The 26,256-nt window shown below is 48.6% G+C and overlaps 1 protein-coding gene across 9 annotated transcripts in view; it reads right to left on the reverse strand.

The window, feature by feature from the left end:
• The window catches only part of PPP6R2 (protein phosphatase 6 regulatory subunit 2), a 91,951-nt gene that overhangs the window by 27,434 nt on the left and 38,261 nt on the right, over positions 1-26,256 (reverse strand). For all 9 annotated transcript variants that reach the window (XR_010068320.1, XR_010068321.1, XR_010068319.1 and 6 more), the window contains 11 exons: positions 20,964-21,116; positions 20,510-20,686; positions 18,570-18,634; positions 17,798-17,913; positions 16,154-16,239; positions 15,854-15,934; positions 11,432-11,529; positions 10,842-10,899; positions 9,956-10,086; positions 8,987-9,153; positions 7,289-7,451 (listed from right to left, as the gene is read on the reverse strand). Coding sequence is in view for 5 of the 9 variants with exons in the window: in XM_063308835.1 (XP_063164905.1) it covers positions 7,289-7,451; positions 8,987-9,153; positions 9,956-10,086; positions 10,842-10,899; positions 11,432-11,529; positions 15,854-15,934; positions 16,154-16,239; positions 17,798-17,913; positions 18,570-18,634; positions 20,510-20,686; positions 20,964-21,116 (1,295 nt within the window). In the remaining 4 variants the exon portion in view is untranslated. The remainder of the gene's footprint in view (positions 1-7,288; positions 7,452-8,986; positions 9,154-9,955; positions 10,087-10,841; positions 10,900-11,431; positions 11,530-15,853; positions 15,935-16,153; positions 16,240-17,797; positions 17,914-18,569; positions 18,635-20,509; positions 20,687-20,963; positions 21,117-26,256) is intronic.

The raw sequence follows: 26,256 nt of genomic DNA on the forward strand, positions 1-26,256 counted from the left end.
TCTCTGAGAGCAGCGTGTTTTTGTCTGGCACCCAGCACAGATGCAGCCAAGAGGACGCCTGCACAGCACACCGGGGCAGCTACGGCGCAGGCACCCTGCACAGCCTCAGGAAGCAGAATGCCTCCTCTGGTTTCACGCCAGAGAAGAGGGACCAGATCTCTCCCCACAGTGCTCGCAGGGCAGCCACCCCTAAGGGCAAGCCTGAGATGGCTGCTGGGCTTGCCACTGGCGGCACCCGCCAGAAGCCCCTCGGGTAACCTGCTTCGGCTACAGTTACTTCCTCACATTCAGCCACCTCCACCCTCCCATCAGCCATCCACAGCTGAAAGGGAGCTGCCGCTGTGGCCCAGAAGTCTGCTGCTAACGACCTGCCCTGAATTGCCTTTGTGCAAAAGCACCTGTAAAAAGGGCCTGGAGGGGAGGGGAGGGGAGGGGAGGGGAGGGGGAGGCAAGGCCTCGGCTGCAGTTCGCTGGGACAGAGGACGCATCTCCAGCACACGTCTGGTCACCCCTCCTCTGAATCAACAGTAACAGCTGCCCAAAGGGACCAGATGTCAGGCTCTGCCTGCTGCCCAATAACACACAGACGCTAATTCTGGTGAAATCAGGTTCTGGTTTATTTAAGCAGAGTATGCGTGCCTAGTGAAAAGCTGAGAGTGGAGGGAGCGCGCCGGTACGGGATTTAAATAGCCTGCGCCGGTCAGCGCTCCCCCTCCTGGGATTGTGTAAGCCCCGAGCCCCGAATGTTCCGTTGCCGGTGGGTGAGGGGTCGCGGGGCCCCTGCTGACGCCCCGGGTGTCTGCTTAATCTTCTTCCTCCGGCCGGTGATGACTTTAAGCCGGGCGATAATCTTTCCATGTTTCTTTGACAGCTCCGGGCATGCCTCGTGCTCAGGCGTTGTCAGTTTCACCCTTTGCAACAATGTATCTTCTTGATTGTTTTTTTCCGGCTTGCGTCGTTACCTTGTTGCCGGTGTCTGTTGCCTTTCTTTGTGAGTTAGTTGCATATCTTTTTAATCCCTCGGCCCTGTTTCCTTGTATTGTTATGTGTGCCGTTGCGCTGACACAATCAGTGCAACGGTGCTCATGACATACTGCCCCCCTTCCGAATGGTTAGCCCGTGGGTTTGTCGGGGTAAGCAGTGTGGAATGCGCGAATTAGGTCCGGTGCCTTGACGTGACGGGCGGCCACCCATTCTGGGTGGGGGAAGTGTTTCCACTTCACTAGGTAGTGCAAGGTGTCCCGCTGCCTGCATGAGTCGAGTACTTCTTTCACTTCGAAATGTTGCTGGCCGTCAATCATCACCGGGGGGGGGGGGGGGGGGGGCGTGCTTGGATGCCACCGGGAGGGAGTTGCCGGCTTTAGAAGGCTACAGTGAAATACCGGGTGAAGTCTCTTTAAATTGTGTGGCAGGTCCAGGCGTACTGTGACCGGGTTAACTATTTGGGTTACCCGGAACGGCCCAATGTACTTGGGGCCCAGTTTCTTAGAGGGTTGGGGTGATTTTATGAATTTGGTAGAGAGATAGACCATATCTCCTACCTGGAATGTCGGTTGTTGGCGTCGGTGCTTGTCTGCCTGTTCTTTGTAGGCAGTCTGCGCTTCTTTCAGCGCTTCTGTGATTACTGGCCACGAGTCTGCTATCTTCTGTCCCCAGTCACCTGCGCCCATTGGGGGGGCCGGGGGTTGCGGCAGCTCCGGGATGGGGACGAACTCACGACCCGACACCACCTCGAATGGGGTTTTCCCCGTGCTTGTGTGAATGGCGTTATTGTAGGCAACCTCCGCAAATGGGAGTAGATCCACCCAGTCGTCCTGGTGGTAATTGATGTAAGAGCGGAGGAATTGTTCTAGCGTGGCATTGAGGATCTCTGTGGCGCCGTCCGTCTGGGGATGCCAGGCTGTGGATAGCGCTTGTCGGGTCCCGATCAGTTTTAAAAAAGCCCAAAACTTTGCAGTGAATTGTGTGCCCGTCAGTCACCAAGCACATGGGACATCCGTGTAACCTGTACACGTGTACGAGAAAGAGTTTTGCCAGCTGCTGGGCGGACGGGATCAATGCACAGGGGATGAAATGCGCCTGTTTAGAAAAGTAGTCTTTTACCACCCAAATGGTTGTTTTCTTTTGGCTGGGTGGTAAATTGACGATAAAATCCATGGAGATCTCCTCCCATGGCTGGGAGGGCTCCGCCACAGCTTGCAGCAGTCCCTGGGGTTTTCCCGTCGGTCGTTTGGCCATCGCGCACACTGGGCAAGATGCTACGTATGCCTTAATGTCCTTTCGCAGTGAGGGCCACCAGAACTGCCTCCGAGTCAGGTGCAGGGTCTTTAGGAATCCGAAGTGTCCAGCCTGCTTGCTGTCATGCGATCTGCTGAGGATCGCCTGTCACTGTGAGTCGGGGACGTATAGTCTGCCTTCCCCCCATGCTAGGTCTTGATCCATTGTAACCTTGTCGGGGTTGGCTAGTAGCCAAGGGTCGGATTTCAAAGCGGCGATGAGGTCTGCCCGTATCACCCCTGGTAGTCGTGGTCTGCTGCGTCTGGGGCCGGGTTGGCTTGCGGTCGTTTGTGCCGTGGGGGTGGGCTGTCTCCGTGCGCTGCTCCGGGTGGTCGCTGCCATCCCCAGCTGGGAGGTGGACAGTACCGTCCCTACTACATCGGGGGTGGGCTCTTCGTCTTGGGGCAGTCGGGAGAGCGTGTCAGCCAGGAAGTTCTTCTTGCCTGGTATGAACTTCAACTGGAAGTTAAACCGGCTGAAGAACTGAGCCCATCTGACCTGTTTAGGGCTGAGGCATCTGGGCGTCCGGAGTGCCTCGAGGTTGCGGTGGTCTGTCCAGACCTCAAACGGGTGGGTGGTCCCTTCCAGCAGGTGCCGCCACGTCTCCAGTGCCGTTTTTACCGCAAACGCCTCCTTCTCCCATACGTGCCAGCGCCTCTCCGTCTCCAAGAATTTTTTTGACAGGTAGGCGCATGGCTTAAGGATTCCTGCGGGGTCCTTTTGAAGCAGTATGGCACCCAGGGAGAAGTCAGACGCGTCAGCTTGTACTACGAACAGCCGTTCTGGGTCCGGGTGTGTGAGGGTTGGCTATGTTGTGAACAGCGCTTTCAGCCTGTCAAACGCTGCTTGACAAGGAGTCCAGTTCAGTACGGCCCCCGGGTTCTTGACTCTGCGCGTTTCTCCGACCCCTTTGGTTTTGAGTAAATCTGTGAGGGGGAGGGCTATCTCCGCGAACCCCCTGGCGGACCTGTAGAGGTTCGCGAAGCCGAGGAAGCTTCGAAGTTGGCGCCTGTTGCGTGGGCGTTCCCAATTCAAAACTGCCTGGACTTTCGCGGGGTCCATTTCTACGCCTTTGTCGGAGATTTGGTACCCTAGATAGTCCAAGCGCGATTTGTGGAACTCGCACTTGGACAATTTGGCGTAGAGCTTAGCCCTCCTTAATTTGTTTAGGACTTGTCTGACCAACCGCTCATGTTCCTCCTGTGTCCTCATGTAGATGAGGACATCGTCGATGTACACTAGTACCTCCTTAAACAGGTGTTCACGCAGCACCTCGTTAATGAGTTGCATGAACACCCCTGGGGCTCCCGCTAACTCAAATGGCAGTACCTTATATTGAAAGGAGCCCAGAGGACAGTTGAATGCTGTTTTCCACTTGTCCCCCTCCTTGATTCGGATTCTATAGTATGCCTCGCGGAGGTCGAGTTTGGAGAACACTCACCCCGTTGACAGGTGGGCGAGCATGTCCTTTACGAGGGGCAGGGGGTGTTTATTGGAGAGGGATGCGGCGCTGAGACCCCGATAGTCGGTACAGAGCCGTAAGGTGCCGTCCTTTTTCTCTCGGAAAAGGATGGGCGCTCCGACGGGCGAGTTCGCTGGCTCTATGAAACCTCTGGCCAGGTCTTTGTCAAGGAACTCCCGGAGGGTTGCTAGCTCCTTCTGGGTCATGGGGTAGATCTTTGGTTTGGGTAAGGGGACATCTGGGAGTAGTTCAATAGAGCAGTCCGTCTTGCAGTGGGGGGGTAGTTGGTCCGCCTCCTCTTCTCCGAAGACGTCTGCAAAGTCTGCATATTGGTCTGGTAGTCCTTCTGGGTTTGGGTTGTTGTCTTGGGCGACCGCCTCAGCCCTCCCCACTGTCGGAGTAGGTATCTTGGTATGTGCCATCGTTGAATTGGATGGTACGTTTCCTCCAGTCGATGCGCGGGTTGTTGCTTGCTAGCCACAGTATGCCCAGCACTATGATGGGTCTCCCTATTTGGGTCACCACAAAGGTTATTTGTTCTTTATGGGCGCCCATTGTTAGGGTGACTGTCTCGGTCTGTTGCGTGGCTGGTTTCTCCCCTGCCGTTGAGCTGTCCAATTGGTGGAAGGCTAGCGGTTTGGGGAGGGGGAGGCAAGGCAGATTGAGCTTCGCAACGATGTTGGGATGAATCAGGTTTCTGGAGCACCCAGAGTCCACTAACGCCTCGGCCACAGTGGCTCTGGGGCCGTAGGTGAGTCTGATTTTCCCTGTTAGGATGGAGCTGTCGTCGCTCTGCCTACGGTTGTTGCGCCCCTTCTGCACCACCTGCCCCGCGGCGCGGTTTAGAGCAGGCAGGGAGCGTTTCCCGCCGGCTGCTCCAGGGCGTCGCTGTCGTCCCCGGCGAGTTAGGCGTCCGCGTCCTCGTCTGGGGCAGCTAGTGCTCCTGTCAATCGCCGGGGGGGTGGGGGTGGGGGTGCCTGTTTCTGCGTCATTTTTGGTGTGGGTCTGGGTGCGCGGTCCGGTGCTCTGTTTGTGTAGCAATCTGCCGTTCTGTGCCCCATTTTTCCCCACTTTGCGCATGGTCCGCGGGCGAACCTCCGCTGATGGTTCGCGTGACCGGTTGGTTCCGGTTGTGTGGGTTGTCCTCTCGGGTAGGGCGGGGATTTGTCGTCTCCGGTTGACAGCAGGAACATGCGGTGTGCGTGTTCTGCTTTGCCGGCAAGGCAAATCCATCCATGAAGTGAGGTTGGGTCGTCCCGGTAAAGTGCCCATTGAAGCACTTCTCAGTTGAGTCCCCTTTTGAACATTTCGGTGAGGGTGGCCTCTGGCCACTCGGTGATTTTGCCCGTGAGGGCTTTGAATTCCAGGGCGTAATCGGCTACAGTTCTTTTGCCCTGTCTCAGTGCTTGCAGTGCGCACTTCGCCCTCTCCTTCGCTAATGGGTCTTCAAAATAGTGTTTCAAGTCGGCGAGGAAAGTATGGAAGTTTGATAGGGCTGGGGACTTGGACTCGTATAGCTGGACGTACCAGTCCGCCGCCCTATCTTGCAATTTGATGGCTACTACCAAAACTTTTTCAGCTTCCAAATCAAAGTAGTGTTCGTGGCGGGCCATGTATTCTCTGGCGTTGGTGACAAAGAAGGACAACTTCGTGGGGTTCCCGTCGAAGGTAACTGAAAAGTCCCTTGGGAACCTCGCGTGCTGTGGGTCACCCCTCCATGTGCTTTGGCGCATGGGCTCCACCGGCGTGGGTGTACTCGCCTCTGCGACTTGCATACGGGCTTGCCCTCTCCCGCTCGGGGTCTGGTTTGGGGTGGGTACCTGCGTTGGCATTGTCTTGTAGGGTCCGTTGGTTATTAGGGACTGTAACATGGCTCCTAGGTCCCGTAGTTGGGCTTCCATGGCTGTGAGCCTGGCTTGCGTGTCCCTGTCAGATGGCCGTGTTGCCGTTGGGAACGGGCCGGTCGGCGTCTCAGGGTAGGTGAGCTCCCAATTGGGGTAGGGCGACTCCATCCGGTATCCTACCCCATCTGCCCGGTCGCGGAGCGGTTGATCCGCGACCTCGTCCTCCGCCGTGATTCCTGCGGCTGGACTGAAGCTCCAGGACTGGAACTGGGGTGCGGTGTGTGCTGGGAGGGTGCCCGTGGCTCCTGTGGAGTGCGTTGTCTCCAGCCGTTGCGGGGTCGCCTCCGTCTCTTGTGGGGTCTGGGGCTGGGGAGCGGTGCAGGCGGGGAGGGTGTCCATGGCTCCTGTGGGGTACGTTGTCCCCGGCCGTCGTCGGGTCGCCTCTGCCGCTGGCTGTCCGTCTCATCCCTCTCGGGTGCGGGTTGCCAGCTCCATCACTGTTCCCGATTCTGCTTCTCGCTGTCTGGTTCCTCCCGCGGAGCATTTCCGTCCAGTGGGGCTTGGCGAGGTTGGGTTTTGTGACTCTCAGCTTTCTGTCACGCTCTGCCTGCTGCCCAATAACACACAGACGCTAATTCTGGTGAAATCAGGTTCTGGTTTATTTAAGCAGAGTATGCGTGCCTAGTGAAAAGCTGAGAGTGGAGGGAGCGCGCCGGTACAGGATTTAAATAGCCCGCGCCGGTCAGCGCTCCCCCTCCTGGGATTGTGTAAGCCCCGAGCCCCGAATGTTCCGTTGCCGGTGGGTGAGGGGTCGCGGGGCCCCTGCTGACGCCCCGGGCGTCTGCTTAATCTTCTTCCTCCGGCCGGTGATGACTTTAAGCCGGGCGATAATCTTTCCATGTTTCTTTGACAGCTCCGGGCATGCCTCGTGCTCAGGCGTTGTCAGTTTCACCCTTTGCAACAATGTATCTTCTTGATTGTTTTTTTCCGGCTTGAGTCGTTACCTTGTTGCCGGTGTCTGTTGCCTTTCTTTGTGAGTTAGTTGCATATCTTTTTAATCCCTCGGCCCTGTTTCCTTGTATTGTTATGTGTGCCGTTGCGCTGACACAATCAGCGCAACGGTGCTCATGACACCAGAAGGCTCTTTCACCCTCTGGCCACTTCCATGGTAAGAGTGGCTGAAAGGGCCAGCCCTTGAGGTAGCAACCAGGAGGCCTGCCCCGAGGTGACCCGAGGAGGTCGGCATCTACCTTCTGGCCCACCACCTGCCTCTAGCAGCTTCAGGCAATGTCTCTGCTCCCTCTCACCAGGCGAGACAGGTTCCTACCAGGGCTGGTCCCAAAGGCTTCTTTTCTTAACTGACAAACAGAGCGGCCCACTGTTTCGGCATGCCGCCCCCTTGTCCAAATGGATGAGCAGGGGCAAACGAGGACTGCAGGCCTCGGCGTGTAAGTGAATGTGCAGAGCCATGGGCACCAGGCAGGACACAGAGATGCTACGAGCCGCGTAATGGTGGCTGGAATCGGGGCCCTCCTCTGAAGCCAGAAGCAAGCTGCAGCAGGTGGAATTTTCCTCCTGCTCCATTTCAGAGCATCCCCGAGTTCCTTTCTGGCAGCCCCTAGACAACTGCCACGCCCAATGAACCTCAGACGTACCCTCCTCTGGGCCTGGCAGGCACGTATGGCCAGGCATCCTACCCACTTACCAACAGAAAGGTTGGAAGTCAGGGAACTTGGCCCAGCCTCTCTCTTCAGGAGCCTTCGTGCTGGGAGTTACCGAATCCCACACGCTGGACCCCACATCTGTGGCCACCCAAGAGGCGGGAGGCTTGGACTTCACAGGCTCGAGGACTGTTCTCCACCCAGACCCTACAAGACACAAAAGACACAGTGCTTTCGTCCAGTGATGGCTGAACGGCTGCAGCAGTCCTGGCCAGTCAGAGAGTCTGCTGTGCAACCCAGAAGTGCTCAGCTGGCAGAAAGATTCTGCAAAGCCATGAAACCCCATCCCCACAGCTCCAGGATGAAGGCTGCTGTTGGAGGACAGACCAGCGCTCTGCACATCTCTGCAGTGTTTTTGAGCTGCAAATTTAGCAGTCCCTCTTGATGCTAGAAGCTTGGAAGGAGAGTTTGCAGTGTTCAAAGTCCAATTATGGCTTTTCTGAACTTTTCTCCTCACCAACAGTTGGTATGTGAGATGGCAGAGCACCCACCACTAGAGGTGTCACGCCACCCCAAGTACCCAACTAAATCTAGCCAGTTCTCTGGCTAGTTTCAAAAACAGTTTCAAACAAACACACACACACACACACACACCTTCACCAATCTGGAACATGGGAAGTCAGCCAGCACTTTGGGGTCTTTCCAAATGTCTTGCCTCACTGTTTACTCTTTCCTGTTCTGCACAGTCTTTTTAGCCACTTGGTTCATGCACTCTCTGGGCCCTGCTGGAGCTGGTCCCTTGGTACGCATTTTGGCCAGAGTATGATCCTCTGCCTGGCTCACATGACTTTGACCAATTGTTGCCTCAAAGGTACATCTATTACTAAAAGGATGACAGTCACATTTGGGTGATTTTCTACAAGGGATGGGCAAAGATCTTGAGTATTTGAACATCTGTCTTACCCCAGGTTTGGTCAAGCCGTTGAAACCGAACAGGTCATAAGAAGTCAGTTGGATGTGTTTGTTTTATACAGTGAGTTTCTTACGATAAAAAAAACACCTTGAAAATTACATGCTGGGTAAATAACTGGTTTTGACAGTTATTTCACTGTACCAGTGTTAAATATAACATGCTACCTAAGTCTTGGTTTCACTTTTCTAGAAAGTGCCTTGCAATTGAGCTTAATCCAGGCTTCAAGCTGGCAGAAATCAGATTTCAGTTTTCTGAAGCTTGTAAAGCAAAATGCACAATAACACTTTAGTGGCATTAATTGCTAGGAATCAACTTTTGCCCATAAAGACATCTCCAATTGACTTGTGAAAAAATTGTGGAAGCAACTATTTCATTGTGGATGGGCAGGCAAATGCAGAAAACCCCCCCCAGAGGCCACAACTGTGTTGAATAGGTCGTCTTGGACTGCAAGAGGCAGGCATCTCCATCAAGTGCTTGGTGTGGCACCATCTGCTCAAACCTGACCCATGTTAGTCCACCGCACCAGCTTCAACAGATCTCCCATCTATGTACAATAAGCAGACCATGCTTGGAGAATTCAGGCATCTCCCTTTGCTTGGCAGTGGACAGTGCTGTGGCAGTTGCCCACCCTAGCCTTAAGCCTCCAACGTGGCAGCACTGAGAAATAAGAGCACTGCAGAGCCACAGCAAGGATTTGCAGGCTGGCAGCTATTTTGATTTGTAGCAAAAGCCCCAGCGGTCTGGCTATGTGCCCCCCCAATCTCATTACCTTCAGGAGAGGGATGCGTTGCCTGGCTTTCTGCCTTCCAGGGGTCCTCGGAGTGGACAGCTGTCTCTTTCTCAGCCTCCTCTTCCCCAGAGTCCACGCAGCCATCATGCTCCCCATTTTCCAGGCCACCTTTGGCTGAAGCTTCCACAGAATGAAGTACTCCAAACCTGATGCAACCCAGAAACAAAAGGACAATAAGCAACTGCACAGACAAGAAGGGCCGGGCGCCTCAAGCTGACTGTTCCAATGCTAACCGCTCCAATGTTTGCATCCATTGTTGCGGTAATTTTATCAATCAATCACATTGAAGGTCTTCCTCTTTTCCGTCGGCCCTCGACTTTACCAAACATGATGTCCTTTTCAAGCAATCAGTCTTTCCTGACGATGTGCCCAAAGTATGAGAGTCTAAGCCTAGTTATCTTTGCCTCTAGGGAACATTCTACAATTGCATCCTGGAGCCTAACATACGGAACGTCTCCTTCACTTCAAACTTGACATCTGGTAAATATAGGGACACATCCATGAAGTTTCTTTGGCACAGCAGATATGTATCTTCTGCTGCCTTCTTCCAAGGGGTTTTTCCGATTTCCCAGTCTAGCCAATAGTCCCAGTATTTCGAGGTGATCTCCCATCCAAGTACTATCCAGGTCAACCCTGCTTTGCTGAGATCAAGCAAGAGTGGCCAGGTGCTGCCACTAAAATGTGCATAAAAATAAGATCCTAAAGATACATCCAAACCCAGTAACGAATTCCAGGGTGAAGCTTCCATTCCTGTCAATATGGCAAAGCACATTTAACACAATGGTATAAAATAAGAGTACAGGCTGTTCAAAGTCAGTCAACCTAATCCACACCCTAGCCTTCCTCTCCTAAGCTTGGCCTCAGCATGGCCAGCATCTTCTGTACCCCAGACCCAAATGCAAAATATATTCTTCCAGCTGAGAAGCGGTAAACCACCTTTCACCTTACCGTGACCTTGATTTGGCTTGGGCTGCATAGTTTATGTCATTCTCTTCCCAAATATCCTCCTCCTCCTCCTCGTTATCATCAAATTGTTGAATGCGTTCGCTGCAGCAGGCTTCGAAGAGGGATGCATTGGGCTACAGCAAAGATCAATACAGGTTCAGACACAGATCTTTCCTCTGAGTATCATTTGAAGAGGCCAGGCATACAAAGCACAAACCAGCAGATATTATATGCTTTATTTTCAAAAACCTTTGGTAACTCTCTCATCCACGGATAAGCCGTGGATCCACCCAGCCACAGGGGATGGGAGGTTGATGGGTTTCTGTATTGTGGATTTTAATTTTGTAAGCTGCCTGTAGTCAACGTGTGAGAGTTGCATGGCCGTATAAGTTTGCTTAATAAATAATCAATCAATCAATCAATCCAAGGTTCCTACAAAGCAGGAATAGGAATAAGATGGCAGGATCCTTTATGGAAATTTTGCCCAAGATGCTCGGGCTATTTCATTCATTCATGAACAATCCTGAGCAAGCAAGTTCAGACCAGGAGCCACACATTCTGGGTGGGATTAGTAATATGCCATTGATTCCACCATTCTACAGGGTGGGCTTTCTCACTTCCGGCTCCACAAAGGAAAAGCATATCCAACCACTCAGGAACAGAGCTCTGTGATGGAGGGGCCAGGAACACAGAACGCCATGACGTGTGCCAGAGGCCTTTCTCTACAACCCTGGTGCTGCTGCTGCTGCTTCCCAGCACCCTCCCTGGAGGGTTGTTAAAATGTTTCAGCGCTGCAACACATGAACAGGCTGCAACACATGGAAAGGCTGTTTTCACTGCCTCTGGGGTAGTGTTAACAGTCTCTGAACCGCTGGCTTGGACTACTTACACTGTCGTCATCTACATCAGTGTTGAAGTTAATCTCTGCAATCCTGTCAAAAGGAGCACTGGAATAGATAAAAAGAAGATTGTTAAGGGGCTGCTTTCAGAAATGCATGAGATAAACCTAAATCTAGGAACAAAACCACATACATCATAGAATTGTGAAGGTGGAAGAGACCACAGGAATCTTCTACTCTCTGCAACACGCAAGAAAACCAATCAAGATGTACCTGTCCAGCCACTTCATAAAACCTCCAGAGATGGGAGAACTCTCAACTCTGTAGGCAGACTGTTCCAATGTGTATAGATCTTACTATCAAGATGTTTTCCTTATATATGGCTCTGACACTCACCAGAAAGTAAAAACTGCCACACTGATGCCCAACCCTTTCTCCAAGGGAAGGTTGAGAGGTTCCTAGTTTCTGAGAGGGTAAAATGACCTGCCTCCCTCTATTTTTCTCTCATCCTGATGAAAAAGTAGGCAAAGAGACCAAAGGGGGCCTCCCTGCTTGGACCAAGGGAGTTCTACCACCCCTTGGCTTTCTGCCTGTTCCGATAAGGATCCTGGTCAAAGGCAGTACAGGGGAAGAGACTCACTTGATGTTGTCCTCCTGATCAGCAAACTCTTCATCATTAAAGCCAAACTGATCCATGAAAATGGCTGTCATCTGCTGAACCTGGTATTCTGAGAATGCCTAGGAGAGGAAGAAGAAAAACTGGTTACTAACGCACAGCTGCAGTTCTCTGAGCAGTCATCTGTGAATTCACAGAGACAGGCTACGTGTCTGGCCAGAACCCCTTTGGATCCTTCTATCTAGATGCTAAAGAATTGCTTGGTGGAAGTCCAACCCCCCCATACGATGCACAACTAGGTACATAAAGCATTCATAAAAACCCTCATTGCCAAGGCTAGCCCAGCAGAGGTAGGGGCCTTTCAAAGGTTGCGTCACCCAGAGGCCAGAGGTCCAGTCTACAGTGTTGGGTGAAGGCGGAAGAACAAGTACAATCACAGCAGCAGTATACTCTGGAGACAGGTTGCTGATACTGCTGTCATTTTTGCGGAATGAGCACAGATCAGAGGGAGGCACGGCTGTCTGGCAACTCAGAGCAAAACTTGCCACTCCTCATTTAGAAAAACTGAGCAGATGTGGGGGTGGGGTGAGACTATATGTTCAGATAGGTATTGGAAAGCTAGGGATAAATGTTGGTCCTGGGAAAACAGTTCTGCATGATCTTGGTAAAAAGCAAGAGCAAGACGGATTTCCAGAGCATACAGTAGTATTTCACAGAATCATAGAATGGAAGGATGGACGTTACTCTAATCTAATAACTAATCCACACCCAGTACAGGAATACGCTATAACAGCACCTTCAACCTATAGCAATCTAGCCTCTTTTTAACACCTCCAGCAGTTCACCAATTCCTGAGGCAGGTTGTTCCAAATGCACGGGAAGTGAACAGCTGAAGTTGCAGCTGTCACACAGCCAAACAGTTGAAGAATGACTTGGGGTCTGACTATTGTTAGGGAGATTTTAAGTACAAGCACCTGAAGCGTACAGACTTGAGGTAACAATAAGAAAGAGCTCCCCTGGTCCTATCTGTCACTGCCTCTGTGAACTGGGTAACCTTTGAGGAGCTTGTAATTGATCTGAAGGCTGAGGCACGGTGAGAGCAGAAGAAACTGAACTATGCAATAAGACACCTCAGCATGGAAATACTCAGATGGGACCTAACTGCTAGATAAGGGAATGGAATGATACCTCAGAAGTGGAGGAATATGATGACAAATTGACGTATTTATTAAAAAAACCTCTCAGGCTATGGAAAGGCCAAATGGTAGAACACCAAATGGGTAAACTACAAAGCAAAGAAAGGAACAATAATGAGGTACTGTAAAGTACGCAATCTCCAAATTCACAGACATGAACCATATCCCCTCCTTCAAGAACAGAATGACAGAAGTAGTGGGGATTATCTTGAAATGGGAGTGCCTCAAAAAACAGTGGAGACGTGTTAGGAACTCAATCTAATCCCTGCACTGGTTTCAGCTGCCCACCTCTGCTTAAAATTAAAACTCTGATCCTCAGCCTTAAAAGCTAAGATGCTGAAGTCTGGAAATGCGTCCCAAACACTGGATGATTTTCAAGGATGACCAATACTTTCCAACTGTGATATGAAGTTTTTGCAGATATCTTAACTCATGGTGTTTTGATGTCTGTCCTTACTTTTATTTTATTCCTATTTAACTCATTTTTAATGGTGTGTGGGTGAAATAATAATAATAATTTATTAAACTTGTACGCCACCCAACTCTCAGTGGCTCTGGGTGGCTCTGAACAAAGAAGTTAGAATAAAATCAATAATACATAAAAAACAAAGATAAAAGATGGCAAGTGCAATGAAGTGAGGGGTTTCCCTCTCCCTTGCCGAAGGCCCAGGTGAAGAACAGGCCTTCTGGGCTCTTCTAAACAACAGCAGAGTGCGGGCCATCCAGATCTCAAGGGCTGTAGACTGCCTTAGAGAGAAGACTGTATAGATAGAGTAGAATAAATGTAATTACTCGGTACAAAATGCAAACTGGTACATGATGCAAATTCTGTTTCCCTAGACCAGTGTATACTTTTAAAGTATTTCTAGGTGGCCTTTCAGGAAAGGAATCCTCTGCAAAGTGATTTAAAATCAGATGCAATTAAAGCTTCCTATTACAGTACTAAAATCAGACACAGATTTTCTGCCTTAACTGTATCATTGACCAAAATATGCAAGACACTTGGAGGAAGAAATGTTCCAACCCCCAAACATCCCGTTCTGACCCTGGAATGACCAGAAGTGTTCTGAAAGTGTTCCCACCTTACCAGAAGTGTTCCAGCTTTGAAACAAACCACTCTGATTGCAAAAGAAAAGTCCAAACAGCCTCTTTTGAGGTCAGAATAGCACTGGAATGCTTCTAGTAAGCATCACATCTATTGGAAGAAACTGAGGTTAGGACAGGCTGTTTCAGGTACAAGACATTTCAGCCTTGAAATGTTTGGCACATTTGTTGTCCCTGTAGCTTTACCACTTCTCTTAACCACTGAGTCAGAAAACCTGCACAGAGCAGAGGGTTGGACCTGATGGACTAAGCAGCTTATTTCCAACTACAAAATTCTCCTCTGGGGCTCATTGCACAGTGAACTCCAAGTAAATCTTTGATTTACTAACCCTAACCCTAAAGTAAATCTCTCGAAGACAAGTACCCTAACCCTAACCTCCCACAAAGTGGGGATCCCAAGCATTCCCGTGCCCCACAGGGAGGAATGAACAGCCGGGATGGGCTGATTCCGGTCAGAGCAGACAGTCCTTAAGATCTGAGGGGGCCAAGCTATGCAGAACTTTGTAAGTTAAAGCAACTAGACAAACCAGTGCGATCACTGAAGCACCAGTGTTGTGCTGGTAAGGCGGCTCAGCCCTGCTAGCACCTGAGCCACCATATGCTGGACCAATTGCAGTCCACCTCGCATCATCTCTGGCCTGGGCTAGGGTGGCAAGGTAGAACTAAATATCATCAACATATTGAGGATAAAAAGGTAAAGGTTTCCCTTGACGTAAAGTCCAGTCGAATCCGACTCTAGGGGGCGGTGCTCATCTCCGTTTCTAAGCCTTGGAGCTGGCGTTGTCATAGACACTTCCGGGTCATGTGGCCAGCATGACGACTCGGAACGCCGTTACCTGCCCGCCGAAGCGGTACCTATTGATCTACTCACATTTGCATGTTTTCGAACTGCTAGGTGAGCAGGAGCTGGGACTAGCAACGGGAGCTCACCCCGCCGCGCGGTTTCGAACCGCCGACCTTCCGATCGACAGCTCAGCGGTTTAACCCGCAGCGCCACCGCGTCCTTATATTGAGGATACCTCACCCCAAACCAACTGAGGACCTCTCATACCCACCACCTCCCAGCAGCTTTACATAGATGATAAATAACTGGGGTGAGGGAGCTAACCTCGTGGTACCCACTGGCTTGAGCGTACCTCTTCTGCCAGTTACAGATTGCTCACTCCCAAAGGAGTGGAACCACTGCAAAGCAGTGTCCCCAGGATCCCATGGTCAATAGCATCAAGTGTCACCAACAGAACAGAATCGGGAGGAAAGCATTCTCTTCACCCAGGTTCCAACGTAGGTCACTGCGTTCTCCAGAGTGACCAATGCCATCTCCATCCCTTGCCTAGGACTGAATCCTGACCAGAAGGGATCTAGATAATCTGCTTCATCCACAATTCTTTGTAGTTGGAGGCCCCATCATCTTCTCTAAAATCTCCCCCACAAAGGGAAGATTAGAGACTGACATTGTCTAATGCAGTTGGATGGCACACCATCTTTTTCAAGGCAGATAGCACCTTTCCTCAAAGAGGCATTTATCACCACCCAAATCTAGCCATGGGTCAAGCCTACCGTGGACAGAGCTCACCCTACAAAGAATCCTGTCCATTTCCTCAAGTTCGAAAGAATCTGAAGATTCCACAAGAGAGAGTCCCAATCATTTCAGTAGACTCAGCCCCAGCGGCATTCAGACCCCGGCAAATGTGAGCGACTGTATCCGGAAAGAACCCAACGACTTGGCACAATTATCTCCCTTGTTCTTCTCCAAAAGAGTGTAAGTCACCTTGAACATGCAGTTAAAATTACTATTATTATTATGTTTCAGAAATGTCTGTCACGATTAAAATTATGAGGCAGTAGCAGCCTCTGCAGGTCTGTGGGGGTTATACCTAAGGCTTCGGGGGACCACAAACGACCCAGAAACTTCAGGATGCACCCTAGTCCACTGCCCCCCCTTCCACAAATTGACTCACAAGATCGTCTAAGAAGCCATCAACACAGTCCTCTGGAACAACATTCCTCCTAACCTCATCCCAGCCCTGACCCCATTAGCTTTTCACAAAGCCATTAACTAACATACAATTGTGGCATGATTGGAATGGCCTATAAACCTAGTCAAACAAACAAACAAACAAACTTAGCTTGCCATCATGGAGGTTACCTGTTGGAGAGAGACTTCGCTGGGAAAGGCAGCCTCTGTGTCCTCGTCCTCACTGGAGGAGTGCAGGTGATGGGCAGTCACCTGCACAGAGGAGAACTGATATGAGCACCGACAGTGAGGGACAAGCCAACAACGCCTTATATCGGCCTCTTCCTTCTCCCACCACCTCTTGGGACAGCTTCCGTTACTGGGAAGGGAGCCCCAGTGGCTGCTGTTGCTGGACATATCCTCAGTGCCCCCCTCCCCCCTCTTCCAAACACAGGTTGTAAAGACAGCTAACAAACTGCCAGACCATCTCACCAAATCCACAGTATTTCTTCGGTTGGCTTCCATCAAAGTCTCCTCCACAAAGCTCTCCCACCGTCCTTTGCAATCTTCAGGAAGCCCTGTAAGAAAGCTCAGGGCTCAGGGCTCAGACTGCCAAGAGAAGAGGCAACCCCACCCAGAAGGAACCAGAACCTCAGACTGGCCAGAATCCGAGCTCCTCAGCAGGCGTGGTTTGGGCTATTAGGAAAGAAGTGTGGAGGAGAGTAGTTTGCAGGAACCCATGTTAGAATTAGATTAGGCTACTTATTACAGACAAGAATGAAGCCGTCAGGACACAGATGATTTGCCCCTGCAGTGCAAAGATGTCAAAGCCAGTCCAGTGGTCTGTGCTCCTGAGTTTAAACTCTAGGATTTTTCCTCCTGCCTTTATGATTAAACTGATGTTTGCTGGCTGCTTAGAGGTGCCAACAGCTTCAAAGTCCCCTCTAGCTGGTTGCCACATCGCTAGATACAGCCCTCACACCTACTTAAGGCAAAGAAGTCTGGGCCGCCAAGTTCAGACACGAGACCAACAAACCTGAGCAGGACTCTATCTGCCTGAATTGCTGGAAGATGTCAGCACAGGCACCTACTCATCAATCGGATACCACATTTTTGCTCAACTGACTTGAAGTGGCAAGTTCTTGGTTGTGCTTTGATGAACACGCTGATCAGCCAGCCTCTTCCTAACACTGGAACCATAGGGATGGAATATTGTCCCATCAGCTCCACCCTGGGGAAAGGGCTGAGCACCAACTGGATGCAGCAGGCCAACCAGTTCAGGACGCTTTGGTGTCAACATTCCCACACTGGAAAGCACTCTGCCATTTTTCCTTGGCCAGTGAGGAAAAGGACACCAACCTAAAGCTGCAGAGCCCCGTATAGGTGCGGGCTCTGCTGCAGGCTCCTTTTGCCCCAGATCGGTCTCTGCACTATCCCAGTCTCACTGTACTTCTCATTGGCTGAGAAACATCAAGATGAGTATCAGAACTGGGTGAAGAGCAGGGGGGGGGGGAATCTTTCTTAATGAAGCCCAGAATGTTTATACGAATTTAATTCCAGACGTTTCTTTAACAGATTGAATCTTAAGTATGAAGTGGCTTGAAAATCAAGAAAATTAAAAATTAAATGCAGAATAGTAAGGCAGTAATAAAGTCAACATCAAATAAGTTTCAAAACATTTACTTAAACAGAACAGCAAACAAGGGACTTTTCTTCTGGAACTGAAAAGGTAAACCAGTGCCAGGTCAGCCTCACTGGGGAGAAAGTTCCAATGATTAGGTGCTACCACTGATCAGGTTCACTGAACCCCAAAAAGGCACCTGAGGAAGATCCAACAAGATGCTAAGATATATTTTGCAACAGCAGCATTTTTCACCAACAGAGCTACCAGTTTTCAAAGGCAGGGCAACGTACCAGGCAATTCAAAGAAAAGTGACCCAACCCACACAAAAGCATCGTTCAAGAGGATGCCTCAATCCAACTCTCTAATCAGGCAAACAACCTACAAGGAGGACTTCCTGCACCTTCTCTGGGCTGAGCAGGTTGGGCCCAGTGTGTTCTAGAAAGAGAAAAGGCTGGGAGGTTATAGGTAGCTTCCAGCAGTAAATTCCTCCACCATTGTCCACCATCTCCTACCTCTGATGAACTCTCTGATCTGGTTCTGCATGGGACCCTTCTCCATATTTTGCACCACCATGTTGGCAATTCGGGTCAGGTGGCCCATGTTGCCACGCCTCATTCCTCCTTCTGCCCTGAAAAACAAAAGTGAGGAACAGCAGCTGAAGAATGGAAGACCAAGTAGAATCCATCATGGATGGCACTGACTTGTCTCTAGTCTGCTGGTGAGGATGCTCAGGACAGATCACACACTATTGCACAGATGATCTCCGTGCTAGGAAGCAGAGCTGTAGCTCAGTTGCTTGCCACACATCATGCACTCAATCTCTGGAATGCCACCATCCAAAAAGATGGAGAAAGGCCTCCCTGGAGAGACACTGCTGCCAGCCAAAGGGGCCTAGGGTTCTTTGACTCAGGAGAAAGCAGTTTCCTCTGTCTCAAAGTATCCATCCAGGACTCTAACAGAGTACAGGAATACTTGTGCTTCTCCTCTTTCTCCTGCTCCCTGTTCTTTCTGTTGCTCCCCAAAAGAGCCACTCAGAAATCAACAACAAAGCTAAGCAAGAAAAAGATAACAGGCATGGAATTTTATGAGGATATCAAGCAATTCAGATGAACAAGTTATTCTGGGGGTGTTCGACGCTAAATGCTTGCCTGTCTTTCCACACTCATGAGCTGAGCCAAACCTGTGCAAAAAAAAACAAAAAACCCCTCTGATGGAGCCTAACATAGCATAGACAAATAACTGGTTACATGGAAGTCTGGCAAGCATGCAGCCTCAGAGCCTTACTGTATTTTGTCATTGGTCTCCCAGGCATCCAGAATCCTTTGCACCAAGCAGCACTTTTGGAAGAGCTGGAAGAGGAAGAGAGGACAAGTGTTTTAGGGACCAGTGGTAACTCTGATCAGGAGCTGAAACTTCTTTCTAACACAGATACTGGGAAGGAGTGGGGTGGGGATGAGGTGAGGGTGGAGCCCCCGAAATCTAGCCTGAGACTGAAGCCAATCTCAGTGGGTTTCCAAAAGGGTTGATTCACATTTAAAAGTAACAAAACCCAATCACCTAAAGGGCTGCCTTCTGTTAGAAAGCGCAACTCCTAATTTCAAAGAAACCTTAAGACAAAAGGAGACAATGCTAATTTGGGGGTGACAGAAGTGTTACTGTGGCATTTGCTTAAGCAACCCACATTGGGGATTGAAGCCAGTTTTACTACTACTGTCCTGCATGGTCTAACCTTCCGGTTATAGCTCCTGAGAAATGGCACCCAAAGGCAGCTGTGCCATCAGTCAAAAACCCTGCAAGCCAGCACTGCGGCAGGGCCCTGCTTCCCTGCAATCAGGCCTGGGGCCCCTTTCTCAACTAATCAGGCTCCTTCTCTCAGCAAAGAACAGAAAAACCAGAACCTTCTAGACCAGTCTCAGTTTTCCCAATTCCACAGCCAGCATGGCTATTGATGAGAATTCTGGAAGTTGAAGTCCACACACCTAGAAGTTGCCAAGGCTGGGAAGCACTGGTGTAGACAGAGAGCATCACAAGACATGGACACCTTCTCAAGTTAAACTTGGAATTTCCCATGCCAAAAGCCAGCAGGATCAAACCAGCTGCAGTACTTTGGGTGCTCCTAAATCATAGTCTGCTCTTTCTCCTGCAGGCCAGGGCTGTACTTATTTTTCTGATGTGATATCTCACAGGCAGGCTGTTTTACGTTATCTGAGGCTTTGCACATCTTATATCTTTCAGTTTCTACTAGGACACAACAGAAAGAAAGAAAGAAAGAAAGAAAGAAAGAAAGAAAGAAAGAAAGAAAGAAAGAAAGAAAGAAAGAAAGAAAGAAAGAAGCCAATTTTCAGCCACTTGCTGAGTTTCAACTGCACATTCAGGGGTGGGATGTGTGTGGTCCTGGACTGCAAAGGAAAATGCAGGGGCAGCTAAGAGGAGGCCACCAGCTGGGTATTCCTATTCTACATGGAACCATCCACACAGCCTACATAGCAAATGTAAATTTGGATTTCAGGCTATAAGGAAGTTGTCATTTTACAATGCTTAATCACATTCTCGCCTACAAAACTGTCACATTCAGTTTTAATATTTCTGATGAGAACACTTATCATCACTGGAAAAATTTAGATTTGGGCTCTGTCTACAAAACACCATGGCCTTATCATGCAAAGGCAGAGAGAACCTTGATAGTTACCCCTCACCCTTTTACCTTGCTTTTTCCTGCCTTCAAATTCACCATCTAAGATCGAAATGCCAAATGAATAAGGTGCATCTTAGAAGGAGATTCTAAGCCCAGATTCCAAGCCCAGATTCTCCCCCCCGCCCTGCACATCTGCTTCCAGGGAAAGGCTGGGAACAATAAACCCCTTAGAGTGCACCAGACACACCAAGTGCCCATTACAGGCCCTCCAGAAAAAGAGGAGGAGGAAGGGCACTTTTTCCAGGCTCTGCAGGAAAGCAGTCTTGGCCAAGCAGCAGGCAAAGCTTCTTTGAGAAGAACCAGCAGAAGCCAGGCCCAAAGCAGATGGCATCCTAGAGAGACGTGCATTCCACAAAGCAACACTAAAAATACTACTAATGCTAGCTGTTTTGATCAGTCTTTGCCAAGTGCTGTGGAAGGAGGTTGACTAAGTGTCTGAAGAGCCTCCTTCCTGGTGCACTGCTGGGTTTCCATGGCCACAGCTACTGCTTCTCTTCGGAAGACTCAGTCAATGTTTAAAGGTGCTTACGTGAGTCACCATGACGTTCTCTGATGATGCAGCATTTTCTGAGGACATGTTTCCCTTCATCTCATTATTTTCCATGACCAGCTTGCCTCCAGGCACAGAGTGCATCAGGATAGCTGCGATACACAGTTCTACTTGGAAATGCAAGAAGTTATTCCAAGTGTATTTAAAAAACAGGTCCTGGAACAAGACAGAGGAAGAAGCTACATTCATATCAATCATGAGCAGCCATACCAAGATGACAGATACACATAGACCTTCCTCGCAAGTTTCAGCATGCTCCACCAGACTCCTGCTTCCCTTAAGCCTGCCGCTAGAGAAATAGTTAATTGGTTGATTATGCGCCACCAAGTCAGGAAACACAGACTTCTCCAGTATGAAAATAAAGATATACCCATGTCCTATCCTTGGGAAATCCACTTTCATGCCACAATTGCACACCTAGTTCACCACTCACCAGCAGCAAGTCCATCGTGTTAAGCCGGCACAGCTCCTGATTAATACTGGGTGTGTTGGTGTGAAGAAGGGCAGCCATCAAGCGAGCTCCATGGAGACGGGCATTCCCTAGAGGCTCTTCCAGGATCCCAATGGTCGTCAGGATAGAAGCTACCTATCACCATCAAGAGAGGAAAACCAGCTTTTCAAGCTGGCTCCCAAAGAAGCCCAAGCAGAAAGTTTGTACCTTCTTTCCCATGCCAAGCCCTACAAATGGGTTGCTGAAGATCACAGCGTAAGCAGCACAAAGTTGCAGACCTCATTCTTAATAGCTTATCTTCCATGAGTAAAGTGAACCACCATTGTTCACCTGTGAGGTGATCATCTTGAGAGCATCCTGCTCTGGAGAATACAGAGTATACAATATTCTACAGTATATAAGATAAACACCAGCAAAAGCTGGTAAAGGCCCTCCTGACCAATCTCCATCTGCTCCTCCAGAATGAGCTATGAGTAAAGGACTGTGAGGCTGTCTTTCAGAGATGGCACAATCCCACCAAGAGCCAGTTGATATCACTCGCGAATCAGCGGGTTTCCTTTTTTAAAAATATACCTTTTATTAAAGAATTTTACAGTGCTAAAAGATAATACAAACTGAAATCAGGAGAAAAAGAAAATAATAGGAAAAAAAAGAAATACAAAGTACAAAAAGGAAAAGGAAAGAAGAAAAAAGATAGAAAAAGAAAATATTTAAAGAAGAGACTCCCGCTCCTCCTTGCAACAAGTACAGGCAAATTAATAGTCCCCCACCCCCCATGAGATTACATTCATGCACTTCTTCCCATAGCCCCCATCCATTCACAGATCCAACAATCGTCATTTCTGTCCAAATGTCAGCAAGAAGTCCATAAAGGTTTCCAGAATTGTGTAAAAATATTCCATATTTTATCTCTGATCAAGCAAGTCAACTTTAAATTCCTTTCTCCTTTTGCTTCCAACAATCTTCATCTTAGTTCATCGAGTTGCTGCTGTAGGATTGAATCTCCATACAGACTTTCTTTCTCCCATCTCAAAAGATTTTTTTCAAGGTTTTAGAATTTTTCTTTTGTAAATCCAAACATAAGATCTTGCCCAGGTCCTTTTTCATTCAGAGTCGTTTTTGAGATGGTCAGTGGAAAAATACAACCCATCAATCAATCAAAGCAAATATTTGTAGCTCAAGGTTGAACTGTGGAGTCCTTGGTGATGAAGATGTTGCCTAGTCTGGCAATGAAATGTCTGCAAGAAAACAACAAGGCTCAGAGAGCACCAAGGACTCAATCAATCAATAAAATTTCTTGATTTGTCATTTGTGTTTCCTTTGTCATCTCTTTTTTGTTGTTTATTCGTTCAGTCGCTTCCGACTCTTCGTGACTTCATGGACCAGCCCACGCCAGAACTTCCTGTCGGTTGTCAACACCCCCAGCTCCCCCAGGGACGAGTCCGTCACCTCTAGAATATCATCCTTCCATCTTGCCCTTGGTCAGCCCCTCTTCCTTTTGCCTTCCACTCTCCCTAGCGTCAGCATCTTCTCCAGGATGTCCTGTCTTCTCATTATGTGGCCAAAGTATTTCAGTTTTGCCTTTAATATCATTCCCTCAAGTGAGCAGTCTGGCTTTATTTCCTGGAGGATGGACTGGTTTGATCTTCTTGCAGTCCAAGGCACTCTCAGAATTTTCCTCCAACACCACAGTTCAAAAGCATCTATCTTCCTTCTCTCAGCCTTCCTTATGGTCCAGCTCTCGCAGCCATATGTTACTATGGGGAACACCATTGCTTTAACTATGCGGACCTTTGTTGTCAGTGTGATGTCTCTGCTCTTAACTATTTGATCGAGATTGGTCATTGCTCTTCTCCCAAGGATTAAGCGTCTTCTGATTTCCGGACTGCAGTCAGCATCTGCAGTAATCTTCGCACCTAGAAATACAAAGTCTTTCACTGCTTCTACATTTACTCCCTCTATCAAGCTGGTTGCCATAATCTTGGTTTTTTTGAGGTTTAGCTGCAAGCCAGCTTTTGCACTTCCTTCTTTCACCTTCATCATAAGGCTCCTCAGTTCCTCTTCGCTTTCAGCCATCAAAGTGGTATCATCTGCATATCTGAGATTGTTAATGTTTCTTCCAGCGATTTTAACTCCAGCCTTGAATTCAAGCCCAGCATGTCACATGATGTGTTCTGCGTACAAGTTGAATAGGTAGGGTGAGAGTATACAGCCCTGCCGTACTCCTTTCCCAATCCCAATCTTGAACCAGTCCGTTGTTCCGTGGTCTGTTCTTACTGTTGCTACTTGGTTGTTATACAGATTCTTCAGGAGGCAGACAAGATGACTTGGTATCCCCATACCGCTAAGAACTTGCCACAATTTGTTATGGTCCACACAGTCAAAGGCTTTAGAATAGTCAATAAAACAGAAATAGACGTTTTTCTGAAACTCCCTGGCTTTTTCCATCTCTTTTTGTCATCTCTTATAATCCTCCATTTCTTTATTTTCCAATATTTCTCCATCAGCTAGGATTTGTACCTTCTTCATCCTGTCTATCCATAAATTCTTCCAGAATTTAATTGTCACATCTTCTTTATAATCTTCTTCAAGGAATACATTTACAGGTGCAGAGACTATTGCTGTCAGATTTGTTGTAAGTTTCTCTCCCAGTTATTCAAAAACCCTTTGAAATGTCTCAAGTGTCATGACTTTATTTATCATTTTGCAGATTTCATTTTTCTTTTGCCTGCCTAGAACTTTAGTCCCCTAGGGTAGCCCATTTCTATAGTCACGAAGTCTCCGGTTTCATTATTACTTCACTGTTTTCAACTTTCAACCAAATGGTCTCTTTCCTGGGTTTTGTTGTTGTTGTTGTTGTTGATTTGTTCAGTTGCTTCCGACTCTTCATGACTTCATGGACCAGCCTAAACAATTTGTATTCCCATGGAAACATTCTTTTATTCGCTCAATTTTTCAAAAATCTTAGTAACAGTCCTAATATATTCCAAATTCATCTGGTCCCTTAATCCATTTAAAACTTTCTTAAATTCTTATCAGCTTTTTACCATTTGTTTTATATTCTTTAAGTTCTTTAAACTGCTAGTTAACTTTTCTTCTATTTTGGGATGAAGTTTTACTCACCAGGTAGTTTTCCAAACTTCTTGTTTAGAAGACCTGTTATGACTACGGATGGTGAGCAGGAGGGGGGCCCTATCCAGGGGGGAAAACGCATGCGTAGTTTAGAGGCTTTGAGCTGTCATTCAAACCAGAATAGACCCTTGACTTCTGGGGTTTATCTGTCTGGGTTTTCCCACACTCCTTCAGTTTGGTAGGATTTTCTGTCTACTATAGCAGTTTAATAAACACTAGAGACATTCCCCTCACCTCAGCGTGGTCTTTGCTTAAGCCAGGACAAGACCTCTTTTATCTGTAAAATAATTGTAACTCCAATGGCAGCTGGAGAATGAGGTGGTTGAACCTAGTATCCTTAAAGGGTCTGCTGCGGTTGAGAGCTCGATGACTGCCTGTCGCCGGTGCTCAGACCTACGGGAGGACGCTATCCTGCAGTCTCCTCGCACGGAGCAGCCATCCGGAGCACAAGTGCTCATCCTCTCCTTTATCCAGAGGGGTCCTGCTGGACCAGGCTTGCTGTCAATCTGCTGGTCATCACCACAGCGTTACCTCCACTCTTTCGGAGTCTAGTTCTCCATTTTCCTCATCTAGAAGTCTCAAGAATCAGCTGATTTGCAAACCAACAGCCACTCTGTCTTGCTGGGGCTGTCTCCGAGCCTGTTTCTCCCCACCCAGGCCCTGACAACCTCCCGGCACTGGGGCAGGACTCCCACCACACCTCTATTAACAACAAAGGAGAACAAACTCGTTCATAGGACTGTTTAGGAATTAGACATATAGGCATTGGCATAGGTATTAGTATAATAGAGCATAGGCTTGAGATTAGCAAGTTCGTTAAATCTGTACATAATATACATCTCTCGGGAACCACACGGAAGATACCAACCATCTCTTTCTTGGTGGTCTATACCACATTTCTCAAAAGAACCCCCTTACAGTGGCGGAGCTCACATCACTGAGGAATCTGTCCACTTCCCAGAAATTCACAGGCTCAACACCCTCCCACTCAGGTAACATCGTAAGATATTTCCTCTGCCGCCTCATCCTGCCCATCCAGCTTCCAACCTGGAGAAAATGGCACTGACTTTATCCATAAGGTGATTGGCCAGATGATCATACCCTGTACATGCGGGATCCCCTGTCCATCATTTCCTAGCTAGGTCTGTGTTTTTCTAAGCAGCGCAACTGGCTGCCATTCTGCTGATGCAATTAGGGGAGAGAAATAATTTTGCTTTGCCACTTTATCACCACAAAGTAAGCTCAAACTTGAGGTCATAGCTGTGTCCAGTCATCTTCATATCTTGTCTTCCACGAGAGTTGCCTCAGGCATTTTTTCATCAGTTTCATTCCTGCAAACCAAGCCCCCCTCTAGGATCTGCAGATGAGGAGAGGCCATTCAGGCACAAGTTTATTGAACACCGGGTTGCCACCATTTCCCAGAGGCTAACCAGATGCCCAACTGAACTGCCCTCCAGGTTTCTGGGAAATTCCCCAAGTCCTGTTTGGAAATCCTCTGGATCCCTTAGGTACCTGGGGCAATCCACCTTAATCAGGCAGATCTTCTTATAGATGGTAATGCCTCTGGTTAAACTGCTGGTCATTTATTTTTACTGCTATTTTTATAGTTATTTATTAATGCAGTTTTTATTTTCATATATTGTATTGTTTTTATATTTATTGTTTTAATTGACTACTTTTGTTGTATACGGCCCAGAGTCCCTCTGGGGTAAGGAGATGGGCGGTGAAAAATTTGATTGATAGATAGATAGATAGATAGATAGATAGATAGATAGATAGATAGATAGAATCTGTCTGTGTGGCCAGCAATGTGGGTCACCCCAAAATGTTAAGTTCATACTTTTCATAATGGCCATGAAACCCCAAGCCACCTCCAATCCCTAGGCTGGGCAAGTCCATAGCCATCCCTGCAATGTGATCCGCTGCCTGTCCCTTAGGCTTAGCTTGGCAAGTAGGGCTGCACATCCACCTACCTATGGAACTGTCCTCCTGGCAACTGACAGTCTCCTGATACATGCCTCTCTTCCTTCCCAGTATGAGACTGGTGCTAACACCCCAAACCCACAATGACAAATCATAGTGAGGTGACCTCCCTCTTCCCATGTGGCTAGGTCTTGATTATTTATTTATTTAATAAATTTAT

This window comes from Candoia aspera, chromosome 7 (genome assembly GCF_035149785.1).
Source record: "Candoia aspera isolate rCanAsp1 chromosome 7, rCanAsp1.hap2, whole genome shotgun sequence".
Classification (NCBI taxonomy): Eukaryota; Metazoa; Chordata; class Lepidosauria; order Squamata; family Boidae; genus Candoia; species Candoia aspera.